The following is a 21,622-nucleotide window of genomic DNA, read 5'->3' as shown; positions in this document are numbered from 1 at the left end:
TGTGGCTTGGTGCATTGTCATGATGCAGCCTCCAATAAGCACAGATTTTTCTCATCTGCAAATCCTCGATAATGATGTTGTGCACAGTCATTTTATCAATTCCTATGCGGTCTGCATTAATCATTAGAACACTTCAACGCCGGTCTGAGTTCAACACATCACGCACACGTTGCACATTGTCCTAGGTTCTGCTCGTGGACGGGCATCCTGCACAGTGTTCGTCTTCCACACTCTCTCGACTGTCTTTGAAGCACTTGTGCCATCTCAAAACAGCAGCTTTTGATAGACTTTCACTCCCGAACACTTGCTGGATCATGGCCAACGTCTCCATAGCCAATTTTCCGAGTCCCACACAGAATTTAATGGCGTAGCGCTGTTCGATGGCACGTTGCATTTTTAAGCTTCGACCGAGCCTAAAGAAAGGGGTCCACTTAAACCACGATACAAACCACATGGAAGCTCATAGGCGACTGACTCTAGGTGCATTTTGAAGCTTACTTCCCCTCCATCGAAACCACCTGGAGCGAGCATGCTGCGACGTATAGTTGTGTCAAAAAAAAATTGGTTTCTTTATTTTTTATACGGACCCTGTAATTTAGCTTTCTGGACTCAATTAGGCATCATGGTACTTATTTGCCTAAATTTTACACTTTCCTGCATATGAAGCTCTTTAAACTCAAGTTCTTCGGAAAATGTATATCCGATGATTCAATGTACGTAGAAACTCACAACTACTACTTCAGCAGAAGCTGCAGTCTCAGAACAAACAATACCATATTTGAATGTGTATATACCATGCACATGAACAAGGTGCACCTTGTTTTGTTTTTTGTTTATTTCCCCGAGGGATATTTTACTTTGCTGTAGGATGAAATCACAAACAGATTTTTCTAAACATTGCAATATGTACGTAAAACATAGGAAAATTGAATTTTCGGTAGCAGTGAAAATAATGCTCTTTGAAGGACACAAGGTAGCAGACGGCTTGAAGATTCTTCAAGGTGAAATTAAGGTAGGTTCAGGCAGGGCAAGGCACTACATGATCTTGTACTTTGGCAACATACGTATATCAATATTGTAATGACTTCCCACGTCAAGTGATGAATATGCTATTAGTACACAAATGAAGACATTGGTTCTACTAGTAGTTTTTAAAAGGTTTGAAGGTTTCATTAAGAATGAAAGAATTTAAAATTTAGCACAACTTCTAGTTACAGTTTGATGAGACACACCTTGTTTTCTTTCCAATCTTGTGTAAAAGAAAGTCCAGTGAAACCCTGATTTTATGTTCCCGCATTACACATCTTCCCCCTTCGTTCAGTCATCCAGGCCTTGAGACAAAAGGCCATGTCAAGTAATAGGATTCACCTTGATCTTACGATTGCCCTAAATCCAGTTTCTCACTATATACATTTACAAATTGTGCCAATGTCCAAAAATTTGCCAGAAGGCTGGTCTGTTGACCGTGCAACTTCTCCCTATTTTTGCTTGCTTTCAATGCCGTTTCATTCACCATGTGACCTTGAACTTCCAGTGGTTAGACTTTTCATGCGAGAGGAGAGAGCAAAGAGGCATGGCTCAGTGAACGGGGAGAGGGATGCTGCGCAAAAATTGCATTTGTTACATTTTTCACGGTCATGAAGGGAAAATGCACTTCTTGCATTCCCTGTGAAGATGAAATGGGACAATCCTTCTGCCTCACGATCTGAGAACAAGCACCAAATTGCCAAACCAACCTTTGCTAAATGCTGCTTTCCCTAGAGTTTGGACACTGCGGTGTCTTTGTTCACCCTTCCCCCTCCACAAAAAACAATAGAAAATTAACAACAGCAGTCGATCACCAAGCCACGGTAGCTCACTCTGGGGGGTAAAGATGTCCAGGGGCATGGTGCTGATCACATCACTCCCAGCTCGGCCGAGAACAAGAAAGTGTGGGACCCTAATCCCACACCCCCTATACGCCTTCATTGTGTGGTGCAAAGCACAGGGGAGCACTTTACTTTTATTTTTACTCGAACACCATTCACTTCTTTGTCGCATATTTATGGAATCCTTCCTAGCTGACAGGAATGAAAGGAGGGGGGAGGACTTGTTTGTGAAAACTTGAACTTTCTTCTTGTTTGCCACATTGGCAATGGAAAAAAAATTAAGAAGGGTTTGGCAACCTCCACTATTCAATACTGGATAAGAACTAAACTTTATCCTTAATGGGAAGTCATTTAGATTCCTATGGAACAAAATAAGATTGGATGTAGCCTACATTTTTAATCAATCTTTAATCAAGTATTTTTAATCTGAAGGTTTTTCACAAATGCTATATTATTTGGTTACTAGAGAGAAGCTGAAAACACACAAGCTAAAGTGATTCTTCTTTTCTTTGTGCACATGGACGATGTTTTACTCACAGATGGAAAAATATTCTTGTTAAAACAATTGTTGGACATCAACATCAATGGAGATGTCACACAATCAGATGCATAAATTGGAACTTGAATAGGCGGCGCTACAGCACCTTGAATAACGTAGTGTGGAAATCGGCACTGTTCTGGGTGATCTGGCTGGTTCCACTCGAATATGATACTGCTAGAGGCACTGGTGTAGGCACAGCTGCATGGTATTCGTCTGCTTATAATGGAAGTAAATGGGAGTTTTTGCTGCAACGTCAGGTTCTTTTACATGAAGCATTTCTATGAATGTGATAATTGCTATGATATTTGGTACAGTGGTTGTGAATATATTAACGAACATTCTAGACAGTCGCCCATGTCCTGTTATTGTTACTTTCATTAACAATACAGAACAAAATATATGCGAAACTTTCAGACCAATGGGACAAGTGACACGGGATGTTCACACTGATGTGACTAGTGACACAGACTGAAACATAGCATTCATTGCGCATGAGGGTTCAAACAGCAAATGACACGTTCATATGCCGTATTCGCATGCTACTTGTTACTTCAGTCTGAAAGCTCCTTAAAGGAAGGTTGCTCAGACCGAAGCAACATGCCACAGGGAGAGTTCCCAACTAAATGACAAGCAATAGGGTTCGTGCCATCAGTCTATTAGTAAGCATTTGCTGCTAATTATGTGAACACCAGATCTAGGCAACACGATAAACCGCATGTTACAACAACAGATCTAGGCGACATGATAAGCCACACGTGTTGCCGTGGTTTGTTGTTCGTGCATGCACGATGCAATGAGTGTCTTGCTTTAGGGAGATTGTGCACCAAAGCAGCACGCGACACTTATCGTTTGAGGATTTCACCAACCGAACGCTAGCCTGTGCTGCCCGTCATGCTGCTACGATGTGAAATGTTGCTCTTGATTGGCTAGTTTCCAAGTGACATGTGTCACTTCGATATGAAAGTTGCCTTGGGCAGAAGGACCAGTGTTGCTTTGGTGTGAAATCCCCATATCGTTTGTCGTGTATTGCTTTGATCTAAGATCTCCTTCAGGAAACGGTGCAGTCAGATGTGTCCCTACGGTTCGAAAGGCTGCATTGATTACCAACGGCTCGCTTCCAAGCGACACTTGTGGTATGAAATATCTCTCAGGATACTATTTATATTCTAATAACATAGAGAAATAAATTCTAGCACACAATCCAACACCTGACGTCCGGAATCACATTGTGATGTTTCTTCTTGTGTTACGCATGCTATTTATTTATTAATTTTAGTTTACTTTTCTTTCCAAATTAATGCCATTTCGTGACTGCAAATCACTCCACAAATATAACTGTTTCCATCAATTCACCGCCTTTCAAGCAAATCTACACAATATATTCCAAAAACTAACCAAGCCGCATTACTTTGATAAGAAAATTAGCAGCTGTGCTGATCGCACTGCCATCAATGTTGTTACCGTCTCGGGAACCAGTTTCTTGGGTCGTTTTCCACACTACGTTATTCAAGTCGCTGTAGCGGTTCTTAGAAGCAGTCATCCACCGCCCTCAGTTTAATGTAGCCACCTTGCATTGTACATAGTGCACATATAAATGTTGTGTAAAATTTAGTTAAGACAGTGAGCAATAATGTCTTAAAACCTGTTTTTAACAAATTATATGGTTTACGATTTACATAAAAATCGAATCATTTATTATAAATGATGGGTTCAAACAATTTTTGACGCCAATTTTATCTTCTTTTCTTCTTAGGAATTCACATTCTTACTTCTTTTCCATTGTTAAATTATTTTTAGCATGTTATAAAAAAGTTGATTCTGGAGTTGTTTCTTGCTTACACTTTAGTTTCACCTCTTCCTTATGCTCTCCCCCTTTTTTACATTTCCCACATTTTACGTTATTTTCATTTACAGGCCCCTGAAAAACATAAAACCAAGGTTCCACTGTAGGCTCTCTACATGCGTAAAAATCAGCATGTTCCATCAGTATGTTTATTTATCTATATCTCTTACCTGAGTTACATTTCAGACTTGATGATGATGGCTGAGAATTAATTACACTCATGCATGTAGCTTCCTCTTCATGCTTTCCTCTTGTTTCTGGAATAAAGTAAAGGATATACCGTATTTAAATTCTGAGAAAATGTTCTTTCTATTGTCATCCTGCTAAAATGGTAGGTTGTGAGAATCAGGTTTAGTGCACATAACATAATAGTTACATCCTAGTTTGAAATTATAAAAAAAATTGCTCTAACAACATAATTTTCTATATAGTACTTGGTTTGAGTTGATGTTTTAAAGTCCACTTTATGCACAGTATGGCTAATCGGGACTGGACCTACAGTTTAAAGTGGGATCCGAACCACTTGTGCCTCCACCGGGTATCGAACCCGGGACACGTTGATTACAAGACAATGACACAACCACTGAACCATGGGGGAGGCCAATTTTCTATATAGTAAAATGATTAAATTGATTTTCTCATGTATCTTACTTCATGGCGCGAACTATTTCTGTGAGAATAAAAACAAGAGAAAGAGTAAATTATTTTATAAATGAGTCAACATCTCAAAGTGATCAACCACTTTGGCAGTATATAGAATAAAGAAACAGAATTCACTTTGAGAAGAGCAAAGTGTTTAAAGAAAATTCCTCGTATCTTGAAAAAGCTAAATCTTTTTTAACATGACTGAAAAATATGTTCAATCACATAGAGATGGTCAAATATGCATACACATGTCATAATAAAGAATCTTAAATGGATTAGTTTTTCATAACATCAATTTCTATAAATTTCTGGAACCTATTGTACTTAACAAAAAAATTGTAGCCATAAGAGTTTCAATCCAACATGCTTATGAGACAACAGGCTGGTTGTAAAAATAGCTTTGACATTTGGAGATATTTGATCTAGTGTGTTGATCTAGTAGTTATGGCAATAATAATTACATCTTTGCATATCTTTTAAATGAGTACTCCACCTTTTTATGAATGAAGTAATTTTCATTCCTCTACCTAATGAATATTCTCTGTTAGAAAATATATGAAATTAAACAAAAAGAAAAAAAATACATGCATAAATTGTGCACAATCAACTGCCTTTATTATTTCATGTCCTATAAAAGTTTTTGGTTCAAATACTACAAACAAGGACCTTTACAGACTACTCTTGGTAAAGAAGTTAGTTTTAAGTCCACTTATTCTCAGTTACTCTAATTGGAACTGGGCCTACATTTTAAAGTGGAATCCAAATCACTGTGCAATGTCCTTCCTTTGGAGACTGACCTGTGACCTCTTGATTAAAAAATATGTGCGTTAAGACTACATTATCGAGAATTCCCTTCAAGTCATTTGTACTCAGGGGCGTATATTCAGGGCTTTCTAGGAGTCTAGACTCAGTGACCAAAACACAGGAAAAAATATCTATTAGAAATGTGCATAAAATTGTTCAATTCAATAAGAAGATGAACCTGATTTATTAGGAGTTGGCACCTTTGCCTGCTTTCTTTGAATTCGCGAGGCGGCTCTCCAGGTGGAGGGGGTGTGACGGTCCAAAGTGACAAGAGCTATCTTAAGGATCACCCGACCAGTGTGGCAAACCAATTTTCCCCAGCATGTAATTTACCCCAGGAACGGGGAATTTTGGTGCCAAACTGTTACAGGAGAGGGAACAGGGTTGCATATGGTGGGAAAATGCCCTTTGAACTTCTTCAACAGTTTGGGTTGATGTTGCAAACCAACTTTTCCCAGCATGTAATTTTCCCAGGAATGGGCAATTTTGAAGACAAATTATCGCAAGTAAGGGGAAAGTGTGTCATATGACAGGGGCAAGAACAATATTGAATGCTTGAAGATGAGCTGCAAAGAGGTTGTTGACCTTCAAACAACTAGAGTTACAGTGGGGAGTAGAAAATTGTTGGCTGGCCGGGAATGGTTTATGAGTGCATCTAAAAATTACCGAAATGACAAGAATAAGAACCAGTTCTTGTTTAGATCTCGTCGAGTGGTCATAAAGGGTTCCTTGGTGCGTGTAATTTATTTAGAGGCAGCGTGTTGTGTAGTGAACTGAAATGAGGGACATAATTAACAAGCTGTCTATTCAGCTTACGTATGACGATAAGCTCCAAATCGTTGTAATTTTTCTAATATGTCCACTTTATGCACAGAAAAGCTAATAGGGTTCAGACCTACAGTTAAATTGTTATCCGAACCATCATGTATCGAACCGGGAACCCCTTAGTTACAAGGCAATAACGTTACCACTGCACCAACAAGGAGGCACCAAACTTCAAATTGTGAAAATAGGTAGGCAGAAGTTTTATATTTATTCTCGTATATATGCCTACATAAATATTTCACAATACGGGAATCTTATTTATATGAAATTCTTTCCTTACTGACATAGTGTAATTTCCATAATTTATTTATGAGGTATATATTTTTAATCACAATGTCACATCACTTCAAACCCACACTCCAAATGAGGTAAAAAAACATCCTCACCAGCAAATTTTTGTCCATTGGAAGACTATGATATGGTGCGATAGCCCAGACTTTTAACCCAGTATATGCTACTGTTTGTACTGGTCAATATACTGTAGTAACCATAGCAGCAAAATTCTGCATATGTATTTATATAATCAGTGGAGAAAAATAGTTCAATGTCATTAGTTTGGAGAAAAATTCTGCCTTATAAATTCACATAAGAATAGTACGATGTTCATTGGATGTATTGGAATATTTCAGCGACAACACCAGTTGGATGTGCATGTGCATCCAAATAAAGAATTAACTAAATACAAGGAAAGGGTGTCTACCAGACCAAAAACAAAAATTTCCAGATTCTATAATTCTTCTTCTTCTTTCTTTGGTATTATGGATCTTGTGTTTTTGTCTCCATCTTCTTATTTCCAATATTCTATCCAACTCATTCTGGGTGGTTCTACTCTTCTTTTGCCTTCAGGTTTTATGGAGAATACTTTCTTTACTATACTCTGTTGCCACTCATTCTAAGGAAGTGTTCTGTCCAGTTCAATGTCCTTGTCTTGATTACTGCTACATCAGGAGATTTATACACTTTTTTCAATTTGTGATTATAAAGTATTCTCCAGCCTACATCATATTATTTTGATTTGTATATTTTCCGTGGTATTCTCCTTTCTCAAGTCATCAGTACTACTAATGATGTTCTTCTAATAATGTCAGGCTTCACTTGTGTGCAATATTTGTGGTCGGATCATGGTCTTGTCATCAGAATATTAACCCTTAAAAGCATAGCGTTACCATATGGTCACACTGTCTATATTAAGCGTGTAGGCAAATCTACAGCCAGAAGTTGCTCTGGGAAGCATAAAGCTTGCATTTGAGACAATTTGTTTCAGTCCAGGTATTGTTGCAAGAGGATGTATTTGTTTTGACCTTGGATTTTTTTATTCAATATGTCATACACTGTAAAGTAAATATAGTGTTTTTATCTGATTGCCTTTCCTAATGTAGTTCTGAATGTTTTCAGCATTTAGTAAACACATGTAATTAAAAACATATGAAGTTTTCTGTTCAAGAATTTGCATCTCTTGTTCGATTTTTGCTCATAACGGTGGTGTTACCATATGGTAACGCTATGCAGATACAATAGCTACAGGGCTTTTCAACAATTACTTCATTCTCTTATTATTGCATGTAAAGCAAGAAATTTAAGATGTAAAGGCTTTTCTCGTCTTAAGCATGGTTTATTTATTTCTATTGCTTATAATTTATATTTTATTTTATTAATATTATAAATAATAAATATAATACAATAATAGTAATAATAGATGACTATTTCATGAAACATTTTGTGCCTGTTCAGTAGCTCGGCCTTGTTGAGTCTGTGATCCCGTATTATGGACAACATTCGTGCAAGATATTTATTACAGGTAAACCTATAAGATTTGGTTACAAAGTCTGCCTAGTGCTTGAAAACCTTCCATGGATACCTCTTTCGTTTTGATATCTATCAACACAAGAGCATAAGAAGATTCCACCGACTTTGAAAACAAATTTAGAATGCAGCTCCTCTCATCCATATGCTACATGAATTTCCCCCCGAGACAAAATTCTCCCAGCTTGAATTTGGATGGATATAGCTCAAAACTATGTGACATCATTTCGTGTTGCACCTAAGAGATCTTGGTGGCCCATTTCAACACAAAGGAAGGTTTTGAAAGATGTGTTGTATGCTGGTGGTCCACCAGTAGTGTTCGCATTGGACATACCAAATATATGGTTGGATTTCACGTTCCATGTTTCATACGTTTCTATGACAAGGGCCTCCCCGATGGCGTAGTGGGTAACGTCATCACCTTGTAATCAAGGGGTCCCAGGTTCGATACATGTGGAGGTACATGGCACATTGGTTTCTATCTAACTTTAAACTGTAGGTCCAGTCGTGATTAGCTATTCTGTGCATAAAGTGCACTTGAAAACTTCAATTCAACTCAATACAAAGTTTCTATGACAAGTGAATATTGAAGAATGATAAACAATATGTGAATATAGAGTAATCATTATGTACTAAATAGATACCTGAGCACCTTTAACTCAGAAAATGCGAGATTAATGTACGATCTATAATATATGTATTTTTTTAAAAAAAAATCAAATTTTGAAAGTAATAAATCAATTTGTAGGGGTGAATGCATAGCGTTACCGGGCATAATTCGGAAATTAATTTTGCTGGTGAAAAAGCTGTTCTCAGCACGATGTTGTCACTATGCCCTGAAGGAATGAACACATCAAAACATTCAGCCCAAGATCCGATTGTTTAATTGAAAACAGGACTAACACCATCCTCTATAGCTGACTGATTCAGGGAATCTAATTCTCCTTCTGCAGTTACAATTTCTTCATCATCCACACCATGGGAGTCTTGTTCTTGTTCAGTTAATGTCATTGTTGATATTCTGTCAAAGCATCTAGAACACAGAGGAAACATCTTGACTTTGTTTGCCTGTTGACAACTGAACTGTGAATTCCTGTCCCCTCCCTTTTACCAGGTGCAGAAGTATGAAACCGGAATTGGCTGATAGATGGTGCTAGCTGGCAGTGGAGGGCGTGGAAGATCGCGTAAGCAGCACCAGCTGCTGCCCGCCACTCCCGAGGACGTTATATCGGAACACAGTAACCTGAGTGCCAGACAGAGGAAGGTGTTGCACACCCGGAACATGTCGAGTTTTGTGCCTATGAACTACGATTTGCGGACAGCATTGGTGTTCTGTTATAATTTGAAGAAAACCACCGCCGAATCGCATCGAATGCTCGTCGAAGCTTACGGCGAACATGCTCTCGGGAAAACACAGTGTTTCGAGTGGTTCAAGAAATTTAAAAGTGGCGATTTTGACTTGCGAAACGAGGAACGTGGGAAACCTCCGAAAAAAGTTTGAAGACAACGAATTGCAAGCCTTATTGGATGAAGATGATACCCAAACACAGCAGGAGCTCGCGGAACAATTGAATGTGACGCAGAAAGCAGTTTCTCTTCGGTTGAAAACTATGGGAAAGGTGCAGAAAGCGGGCAAATGGATTCCGCATGAACTGAATGAAAGGCAGCAAGGATCCTGCAAGACCACTTGTCAAATGCTGCTCACCAGATACAAAAGTAAGTTGTTTCTCCATCGCATAGTGACTGGCGATGAGAAATGGATATATTTGGAGAATCCTAAGCATTGTAAATCGTGGGTGAATCCAGGCGAACCATCGACATCCACTGCAAGACCAAATCGCTTTGGAAAAAAGACACTGCTCTGTGTTTGGTGGGATCAGCGGGGCGTCATCTATTATGAACTGCTAAAACCCGGGGAAACCGTTAACGCAGATCGCTACCAACAGCAAATGATCAATTTACATAGAGCATTACGTGACAAACGGCCGGAATATGAATCAAGGCAACACAAGGTCATCCTGCTCCATGACAACGCCTCACCACACACAGCAAAACGGGTCAGGGATACGATCGAGGCGTTCAAATGGGAGATACTAGGGCATGCGGCGTATTCTCCCGACTTGGCTCCTTCAGATTATCATCTATTTGCCTCACTGGGACACGATCTTGCAGAACAGCGCTTCAATTTGTATGAAGATGTACGAACATGACTCGCGGACTGGTTCGCTTCAAAAGAAGAACGTTTTTTTTGGCGTGGCATTCATAACCTGCCGGAAAGGTGGGAGAAATGTGCAACTAGCAATGGAGCTTACTTTGAATAAAATATTGTTTCTCAGTTGCAAACACCAGCCGTTTACTTCTTGCAAACAAATTCCGGTTTCATACTTCTAAACCTGGTATATGCTAGGCCAAACACACAGAATTATCTGGATGGTTCCAGAATGTTCTAGAAGGTTCTGTTACATTCTGGAATAATCTGGAAGCTTCCACATTGTTCCAGAAGACCTTTAATGATTTGGAAGGTTCTATGTAAAGAAAATCCAGAAGAATAAAAACATTTCACCAGTTCCAACTTTGTTTAATTTATCACATTGGTCAGAGCATAATTTAAAAAAAAAAAAAAAAACATTATGTAAAATTCCAGAACCAAAGTGGCATGTCCTCCTTTTCAGGATATGTAGTACCCTTAGATATACAACTCCTGCAGAATTTTTGAGATTGGTGTTTTTGAGACAAAAAAGTTAACAAAAACTGCAATAAAAAAATAGCCACGGTGTTAATTCATGAACATTGTTTATAAAACCTGTTAAACTCAAAAGTGGAAGTTCTCCTTTTCAGGGAATGTAGTACTGCATGGTACTGATCAACAGTAAAAAAATCATTTTTTTTGGGATTGGCAATTTAAAAAAAAATAATTTCAGAAGGCTACAGCAAGAGAACTTGAACACACATTTCCAAACGGAGGTTATAATTTTAAGCAGAAAATTATTCTCTTTCAAATAAAAAAAACAGCAAGAAAATATCTTGAACCGTTCCAGAGATAGAGCATTTTAATATTTTGCCGAAAATCACACGTGAGAAATGATGCCAGGGCAGCCTGTATCTCGGGCTAGGAATTTTTTTGGACAAAACAACAACATAGGGGTTTCTTACTTTGTCCTGAATATTAACATTTATTTCATTCAATAACATCTGAGACTATGAAGGTACCCCCCCCCCCGTCTGTCTCTCTCTAATACAAAGTCTCTAATTATCATCAATAACCAGTATATCAAACTGGAATATGAAGATGATATGACAAATTTCAAATGTAATTTTTCCATTTGTAGAAATCTTAATTTATCACTGTTACACAAATAAAAACTCTAAACACTTGTAACGAAGAAGAAATGTTTCAAATTAATCCAAATCCAGTATAAGAATATTTTGCACAGTAAAAAACTGGTAATAAGCCAAAGTATGACAGTTAAATAAATAGAACTTGTTGTGGGAATGTATTTCATTTAATATGAAGACTCTCTAGATGTAAAGAACATTGACTGCAGTGAATGTATTCATTGTTGATAGTGACTTTTAAGTATTGTAAAAGTTCTACTAGAAATACATTGATATCTCAAAAAAAAACAACTTTCATCTAGTCAAAACACCTATAACTCATTTATTTCGTCCTTTTTAACATTGCTACTTACTTATTCTGCATTGCGGAACATTCTATAAGGTGTATGAATTTCTCACCAAAATCATTTCAATTTTTCATATTACGAGTAATAATTGAGCATTCTGGATCATCGCGTGCCGTGCTCATTTTTTGTCGATTTGGAGTGGGTATGGAGTGTTTCCAACCTTCTAAACCAAAAAAATACCTACTTCCGTGTTATTTAATTTCCTATTTTTTCCCAGAGTTTGAAATTATGCTAATACCTAAAATTTGGGGTCGTAGAACCATGCACGGGTAGCCCCACAAACCATTCACAGATAGCCCACAAACCATTCACGGTAAGGGTAGGTTAGGTTAGGTTAGGCAAGTATAGATAAAATTTGGGGTCATGTTATCTTCTTGAAAAAAACACGGGGTGGTTGGAAACAGTGACAGGGGGTTAAGTCATCAAATACACGGAATATCCAGTTCTTGTAGAGGAAGTATATGGAAGCAACGGCAATTGCGATATTTTTATACATATAAACATGAATTATGAAACGATGACAGAAAATACATTCGGCAACTTCAACAATGCTACAGAAAGTGATTTGCGTAAGTAGTTTCTTCTGTAAAAATGGAGAAATCCATTTTGACTAGAGGAAAGTGTTACCAAAAAAAAAAAAAAAAAAGTAAATTTCACTTACGTTTTAAAAACATAAATTAGAGGGAAAAATATTTTAATCACACTAAGAAAAAATATTTTAATCACACTTAACTTTTCTTACCTTTAACACCGGATATCTTTTTAAATTGGTCCAAGAAGCTTCCATCATTAACAAATGCATTGAGAGCCATAGAAGGGTCAGTTGAACTATTACTTGCTGATGTGGTAGGTGACTCTTTCTTCCATTTATCATGTCCACTGTTAAGTAAAAACCAATGGTTGTGTAGATCAATACAAATGTACAAGAAAATATTTAACTTTCATGTAAAAATTACATAATGTTAAGGAAACCAAATGGCATTTCACTGAAGTAGCAGCAGTAGGCTCTAAATATTTTTGAGGACATTTAAGATGAATACTCCTTAGAATGGCAAAAACTGGAAACAGGGGGTCTTTTTTTGAAACAATTGATGAAAACATGCAAACGTGTTTCTGCTAGCCATTTGAATATTTCCTATGCTTAAGTCGCCACTGCAATGTTGTCATGGAAGAATGAAAATGACATACCTGTGCCAGTGCAATATTTCAAATCCTATTTAGGTATTGTAAAACATCAGAAATACACTTTTGATTCACAGTTCTTCACCACAATGGAGGCACATAGTGGTTTGGATCCCAATTAAACTGTAGGTCCAGTCCCCATTAGTCTTACTTTGCAAAAAGTGGACTTAAAACACCAACTAAATCAATCTTCACCACAATTACGTTATTTTGTTTGTTATCACTACGGATCTCCACCATAATTTACATGTGCTTCTTGGAAGGGGGTTGGGGGATCTTTGACCAACTATTTCAGCTGAACACTGGATAGGCAGGATATTGCAACTCTAGAAACATCTGTACTCTTTAACAGTATGGAAGTTTAAATAATTAACAATTCCTTTTATTGTTATACCATTATACAAATGTTGATTTGGCTCTAAGAAATCATATCTTACTTTTCTTATTCTAAGACTTCCCATTATTTTAGTGTGACAAGTAGGTTTCAGCTGTAGTATATGATTGTTCACTCCCTTTCCCCCAACAATCGGAAATTGTTACCGCCAGGCGCGTATATTCTAGGCTACCACCGAAGCCCAGATTAAATACAGAAAAAAATCGACTATCAAATGTGACTGATGCTTCACTCTGAAACAACGACCGGGGGGAAAAAATGATAGTATAAAACCCGCGAATCCTGTGCACTGTACTCCCGTGAGAAGAGGTGGGGGAGAGTGGACCATGCTTCCTTATGGCCCAAGCTGAATGGAAAAAAAAAGGGCTGAGCGGGGATTTTAGTCTAAGGTTTGTTTTCCTTGTTCTCGCTCTACACATGGGGATGGACTCCTTTCCTTTGAAACTACCACCAGACTTCAGCGGTTAAATTCTTCCCCGACCAGCGCCAGGAGGCGGTCGTTGTCGTATTTGTAGTGGCTTCTTAGGCAGGGAACTCTTCGTTTTACAACGGCGGTAAAACCTTACAGCGATGCAAAAGTGCTAACCAGCATGGGATTTTCCCAGGTAAGGGAAATTTTGATACTAAACTACTATTACAGGAACGGGAAAAGAGTGGCTGGCATGTGATAGGGAATTTGTCCTCTAGGCCAAAACAACACTGTCCCATCGAACACATGCAGAACTCGCAGGCTGCTGACCTTCACCCAACCATGCTTTACAATGTTTTCAACCCCTCTCCTGCTTTGTTTATGACTGGCTGGGGTACACTGACTGGCCGGAGGCATCATAGTGTGCTGTGCTAATAACCATTTTACCACAGACGTTGCCAAGATAAGAATGGAGTGTGTCAAAACTATGATTAAAATTTTTTATAATCTGTGGCACTTAACATCATTTCTAAAGCATATTTATTTGTGTATATAAGGGCAGAACTTGGGTGAATTACAGAAGAACTTTTGCGTGTAATAACACAGGTTAGAGCTCGTTTTGCAATATTTATATAAATGTCTGCACATGTCCATAAAAATAAGCGAGCAGACAAATTCCACGGCATCTTCCACACCCGGCAACAAATTCACGATGCATCCTCGACACGTCATGTTGTAGGAGCAGCAATAGCTCGTCGGAAATAGATTTTCGTAGAAAACCACATGCATTCGCATTAAAATGGATCAAAACTACATTCCCGAACATCAACAATGCTACAGAAAATGATTTGCGTCAGTACTTTCTCCTGTAAATTTGAAAAAATCCGTCTCCGGTATAGTAAAGTGTTACCTCAGATTCGTGATTAGGAGGCCTTAATTAGTGAGTATGCCATATATGAAGAAAATCGGAGAGGGGTCCGGTCATCTCAATTCGTTCCCATGTAGTAGGCCAGGTTGTAGATCATACACATGTGCAGTTTAAAATCTAGTGAAAATAGCTCAAAAGCTACTTTCACCACCTGATGAAAATAGTCACTCCGAAAATGAAATAAAAAAAGACAAGTTTCCAATGATTGTATGTAATGCAATGTTACTAATGTATCATATTCTTTATATATACAGGTGACCTCCCCGATGGTGCAGTGGTAGCGTCCTTGCCTTGTAATCAAGGGGTCCCGGGCTCTATAACCGGTGGAGGCACATAGTGGTTCGGATCTAAAAATATTTTCCTCTGGTGCAAATAACGTGTAATGCAATTATTTTCTCTCTATGTAACTATTCGATAATGTACATGTAATGGTTGGTGTATTTGAATGACTGTTGTCATTCTGGCTGCTTTTCCAAAACTTGAATGCAGTCGTTGAGACCAAGAGTCCAAGCTTATGGACAGACATAAATGAAATGATTAAAAATTGCCAGTCCAGTAACAGCGTTGAACATTCGATTAATTTACAAAATGACCTATACAGCTTTGTTGCAATTCATACTAACCTTTTCCATGAAGGTTTCCTACCCAAGCTTTGTTTCTCCCCAGGATTAGGAGTATTTTGTCCACACTTATTACTAAGCGTAGACTTCGTACCGCCACCACTGTGATGCATCTTTCTTAATGCTTCTTCTGTTGACTTTTGTTTTTGTTCATTAAGCTTCGCTTGTATTTCACGCTTTTTCTGTTCTATAAGTTGCTCTTGTTTTGTCATTTGTGCAAACCTCTCATTTCGAGAAGTTTTTGTAGAAAATGGATCAATCATCTTAATTCCACGATAGGCCATTATGTGACAATGGAAACCAAAACGAACACACGTTGCCAGACACGTACCTAAAAATCTACGCGATCAGGAAATAAATTCCACGGAAAAACAACACCTAAGTGTCACTAGAGCACTCAGCAGCAATAAATATGTTCATGAACAACAAGATTACTAATACTCAACCGTTGAAACATAGCTACTGCCATGTTTAGCAGTTAGAATTTCTCATTAGTGACTGCCTATTCTCAGTCCATATGACATTTATCAGCTAAAAAATAAGAAATTTGGAAAGGCAATATGAAGAATTACAAATTTAGTGAGGACTCGTTCTTATCTAAAATTAGCATGACAGAGCAAGTGTATGTCATGGCCGTATCCATTCGGGCACAACAGTTGAGACCTGGTTGAGACGCTACCAGGAGATACTCCACGTTTGCTAGCTGAATCGTCTGCTCCTTGCAGACAAAGCGCGTGCTGATGGATTCAAACAGCACTAGTTCGGAAAATGTATTATAATTTTAACAGAGACCGATATGATGCAACGTGCACAAGATGAGTATGCCTTGACCGTTCTTAGAATGTGATTAAAATGAGTAACAGGTCAAGAGTAGAGTTTATTTTTGCCATAAGGACTTTCCTTCCGTTGATGCCATGTGGAATCGTTGAATGCGATCGTTTCGTTAAGACTTTCGGAATCGGAACGCACCCAGAGCTAAGACCTAAGGGTGTGTACGACAGAATTTTTTTGGTTGAGACTGGAAAGCCTACCATTTCTCGACGAAGTCGGGAAATTTTAAAAATTTCCTGAAGCCCTGAAGAACTCGAATTCTACACGCCATTTTTTCTTTAAATGATTGTTTTGGCATTTCTGGAATAAAAACTAACAATTTCCGATAAGTTCCAGAAACTTACAATGCAGAGAAAACGTCGAGAATTAACGACTTTGTAAAATGGTCATTCGGTATTTCCCGACTGGTAGGGATCCCAAAAAGTCGGGAATTTATTTCTCGAAGTCGGGATCGGGAAATTATTTTCCCGATCCCGTTCCCGACTTTTCGGGATCCCGCTCACCAGAGGAGCTATTGGCTACAGCTATATTTTGGTTAACATTCTCTTTGTTCATCACTGTGCCAGGTGCCAACTGTGTGCTTGAGCTTCCTAAACAATGCAAATTTTAATTTACTAACGATCAATCGTGAATAATAGGGTTGTGCGGGATCCCGAAAAGTCGGGACCGGGATCGGAAATAAAAATCCCGTTTCGATCCCGACTTCTAAAGATGAGTCCCCGAATTTTCGGGATTTTAAAAAGTCGTTAATTCTCGATGTTTTCTGCATTGTAAATGTCTGTAACTTATCGGAAATTGTTAGTTTTGTACCAGAAATGCAAAAACAACATAAGATGAAAATGACGTGTAGAATTTGAGATTTTGAAGATCTTCGGGAGATTTCGAACATTTTTCCGATATTTTCGAACTCGCACCACCCCCAGACCTGATGGAAAATTCTGGATAAACCCCTGCAAAGTGCAAACAGATCATGGCATATTCCGAAATATTTTCGTATTTTAAAGTTTAGATAGCATGCATATTATCACGCAAGAAACAACAAGACTGTCTATGCGTGGATGTGCTTCTTTCTTGAAACTTGATACGGTTGCTCGCCTCGCGTAATAGTAAGACCTAATAATGTGGATGTTAAGAGGAACGTCTTTTTTCATATAGGTTTTAAATTTATAACTGTATCATCGTGACAAATCAAATAAAAATAAATCAAATCACAGAAAATGACCTATACCCTTCCGTGAAGATACGTGAATACTTGTATCATGTTCACGTGAATCAGCTGTTTTGTTTACGTCCGAAAGCAAACATGCTTGCACGGTCGTCTGCTTGAATTTGGTAGATTTGCCTTTCGTTTAGGTATGAGTTCATTTAGAGTGTTAATAATACTGAATCATGGCTTTAGTTACTACATTTTACCAGAAATCTAGCCATCGTTAATAATATGGTTTATATGTATTTTTTAAATGTGAAATTAATAGATACCGATGAGTTACGTAAGGGGTTAGCAATTTGTTCTTTCCAATGTATTTCGATGAAAATTCAACAACATATTGTACAAGGCAGTTTTATTACCACACGATTATTCAAAATTTACGTAAAAAATCGTACGCTACATTTTTCAGTAATGTATTAATTAATACCAGTGTTTGAATTGAAGATGGCGAGGGGAGGGAGGGGAAGCAAGAAAATTTTCTTACCAACTTTTTAGATGTATAATATAATAAATACTACCAGTTTCATAGATCGGAGACACATTAAAATCTGATATTTTGTGTTTTGTATGGTTCGTACTTACCAATTGTGTATTGCGGAACATAGTCCAAGGTGCCATTATGCTTTTTACACGAAAAAAAAAACACAATTTTTCACATAGAGAGTAATTTCTTTGACTCCTTTTTTTGCTTCCATAACACAGAATATGGCGGACAAATCTTGACTAACGTAGTGGCCATGCAGTGTTTCCAACATCCTTCACCGCAAAATACCTACTATCGTGTTTGTCACTTGTGCAAATTGTACATTATGCATGGGTAGCTGACAGATAGCCCCACGTACCATTTCCTATAAGATAAGATAGGTTAGGTTTGGTTACGTTAGGCAAGCATAGTATAAAAAAGGGTTTGAAACACTGACAGGGGCTTTGTCATCAAACGTACACAGCATCCGGTTGTCGTAGGGCAAGCAAATGAAGGCAATGCAATTGTTCGTCGGTGAGATATATCTCTTGAAAAATACATGATTTCCCAGTCAAATAGATTCCATGATGAAAGAAAATACCTCGACGAATGTTGTAAAACTCGGAGAAACTCATTTCCGTAAGAAGTTTCTTGTGTAAAATTGAAGAAATGTGTCTCCGATGTATGAAACTGTTACCTTTATTTGTTTATTTTATTTTATTCTTTCCAACCAGAGAGAGAATGGCCCAAGTTCATTTTGTTGTATTGCGATTTCATCATGCTACGAATGCAATTTTAACATGGTTCGATTTCGATTTACTTCTGTTAACATATTCTGCGGAGTTTTAGTGATTACTTAAGAATTTGTGCAATATATGCTTTTGTAGTTAAGTTAGGCAGGCCAGGCTTGGTTCTCTTAGCATTAAAATAAAAGTCCCTAAATGCATTCTACTAAGGTTCCGATTTACTTTTACATTAATTCCCACTAGTCTACACAGTCGCTTGTCAACGGAAAATACATTGTCCTTGGGAAAGCGCGCATGCTTGTGTAAGTTAATTTTTAAGTTGTTTTTTTGGTACTAGTTTACTATCCTTCGGACAGATTTCTACATTTCTACAGAAGAAACTACTTACCGTAATAAGTTCCTGTAGTATTGTCTAACATCTGGAAGGTGTTTTGTGTGATGTGTGAATGTTTCATAGTGGAAATTCAACCATTGATGCATAGCCCCACGAACCATTCATACATAGCCCCACGAACCATTTCCGGTAAGGTTAGGTTAGGTAGGGTCACAATAGGTTACAATAGTTAAAAATTGGTTAAAAAAAAATATGCGTAGCCCCACACACCATTCTCGCATAGCCCCACAAACCATTGACACATAGCCCCACAAACCATTTGCGGAAACGTACGTTCTTCAGTTACAAAAACACTTTGATCAAAAAAATGTGAATACACGTTAAAAAATGATCCGCGAAGCAGATAGGTAAGTACAAATGTCAAAAATTGACGAAACTCAGAAGTTATAGGTGTCCGAAGGATAGTAAACATTTACCATGATTGCAAAAATTCAACGATTAGTCGTCCTGCTAGGAGAATTTGAAGAAAAGAATAAAATAATCGGAACCATTACCGAAAGAATTTCCCACTTCTCTCTATGTTTCTATCATCTTTTCAAGTTTGGTTTACACTAATACACAATTGTCGCTTTTCATATTAAATTTTACATTAAATTGATGGATAATAACGAAATTTAGTAGAATTTACTTGCCTGCTCTACATGCAAGACAAATGTTCCTGTAAAGGAGATTTTGCACCAAAGTGTCATTGTAGAAACTGCCCGCATTGTAGATAGCATAATGTTATCCAACAATAGCATTGTTGTTTCTAACTGGGCATTGTAGAAACTGCCCGCATTGTAGATAGCATAATGTTATCCAACAATGGCATTGTTGTTTCTAACTGGGCATTGTAGAAACTGTTAGCATTCTTGATAACATACTCTTTGATTTTATTAAGATTGTGTTCGTTCTTCTCCAGTAGCGTAGCGTAGCATCCTAGTATGCCCATACGCCCGGCTTTCCCTGATTTAAAATTTAAAAAAATCGTAAATGCTGTAAAACGTGACTAATTATATACATGTTTGAGCATTATGGCATTATAAAAGCTATTTTCTCGATCCATCTACAACGCTCCACTAACAGCTCTCGTAGCATTTCTCTAATGTCTTTGCTTGCCGGACGCCGGCTAGGTTTGGCGTACAGGACCATGCCTGCCTGGAGGCAGAGAAAAGGAGGGAAAGATTGTGGCTTGGATCTCTACAACACGGGTGAAATGCTCTCTCCATACGCTGGCGTACGGAGCACCTGATTGGTTCTAGAAGCCATATGACCTTTCCTGCCTTCCGATTCAAGGTGCTGTACTTCCGATGCAGACGACAGAAGTAGAATTCCTACCCGGTTTTTCGTGCTCGTGCCTCTGCTCGTGCTGTGTGATGCTACAATATGCAATATTGACTGATGTATCTTTAATGACCACTGTATTGTGTAATTTATCGCAAGAACAGTGAAGTGCATTAAAAACTAAATGAGCAACACACTTTTTGTCAAACAAGTTGATAAAGTCCTTGTGGTAGAAGTTCAGCCTGCGGCAGCTCTACCACCTAACCCGCAAAACTATTTCTTTTAAAATAAATATATTTTTCGTTAGTATCTAACTGTCTAATATTGTGCCAGTGGGAATGTTTGGCATTCGGTTTAAAACTCTTAGCATCGTATGATCTCTTGACAAAATTATTTTAAAATGTTTATCAGCATTCTCAAGATACAATAAACAGTGGTCTGAAACTAATTATAATAGGCACTGTTACGTCACTAGAGTGTACGATTGTTGGATCATCCACCCACCTCAGAGTGTTTTGCACAGCATGCTAAGACGCCAGAGGTTTCCAGTTCGAATTCCGGCCTACGCATGTTTGTTCTTTGTGTGTCTTCATCAATATCATCACTCATATTCATATTTGCGATTAGTCAAAAGTGGTACAAAACTAAGTAAAATAAACCAAATCAATCAATAGTTGTATCTATAGTTGTATCATCCACAACAATGAAGTCTACTGTTGTTCTAGAGGCGCTTGTGATTCAGGTAGATTTTTTTTTTAATTACTTGCATCATGCCGAGAGGCTTCCTTGATTATAAAATACTGTTTTGCTACACATGTGTTACGTGTGGAGAAAAATACTCCGAATGGTGTATGGTGTTTCTGACTTGAGCAATCTAATTAAAAATGGTATAAAACACCAGTGCTCCATGCATTTGTTGCACACTGAGGCATATTATTTTCTAGATTAAACAAGCATGGATCATGTTTTATCGGAACCCGGCTGACTTCATGTAATAAACACAATGAGATTGTGATTTTAAATAGACAATACATATGTCGGCTAATTCCATAAGTAATCTCTTAAGCAAAAAAAAAAAAAAAAGGCCTACCCTTTCTTCCCATCTGAAATGCTCATGCTACGCCACTGTTCTTCTCTAAGCTTATGCAGGTATTCATTTCTACTAAAGTG

The 21,622-nt window shown here is 37.9% G+C and overlaps 2 protein-coding genes across 4 annotated transcripts in view; one reads left to right on the top strand and one right to left on the bottom strand.

Moving 5' to 3' along the window:
* The window catches only part of LOC145984976 (uncharacterized), a 70,179-nt gene extending 54,308 nt beyond the window's left edge, over positions 1-15,871 (bottom strand). For 2 of the 3 annotated variants that reach the window (XM_083118432.1, XM_083118431.1), the window contains exons 1-3: positions 15,549-15,871; positions 12,755-12,891; positions 4,423-4,509 (exon numbers count right to left, since the gene is read on the bottom strand). In XM_083118432.1, the coding sequence (XP_082974558.1) occupies positions 4,423-4,509; positions 12,755-12,891; positions 15,549-15,829 (505 nt within the window). In that variant the 5' untranslated portion in view covers positions 15,830-15,871. The remainder of the gene's footprint in view (positions 1-4,422; positions 4,510-12,754; positions 12,892-15,548) is intronic. The other variant, XM_083118430.1, reaches the window with a different exon arrangement.
* Positions 15,872-17,493: 1,622 nt separating this feature from the next.
* LOC145984974 (von Willebrand factor A domain-containing protein 8-like) overlaps positions 17,494-21,622 on the top strand; it is a 443,428-nt gene continuing 439,299 nt past the window's right edge. Inside the window, exon 1 of the mRNA XM_083118428.1 lies at positions 17,494-17,729. The gene's annotated coding sequence lies outside the window, so the exon portion shown is untranslated. The remainder of the gene's footprint in view (positions 17,730-21,622) is intronic.

Source organism: Lepisma saccharinum, chromosome 3 (genome assembly GCF_977018435.1).
Source record: "Lepisma saccharinum chromosome 3, izLepSacc3.1, whole genome shotgun sequence".
Classification (NCBI taxonomy): domain Eukaryota; kingdom Metazoa; phylum Arthropoda; class Insecta; order Zygentoma; family Lepismatidae; genus Lepisma; species Lepisma saccharinum.
The sequence above is the reverse complement of the archived record's forward strand: the minus strand, read 5'-3'. Positions and strand labels throughout refer to the sequence as shown.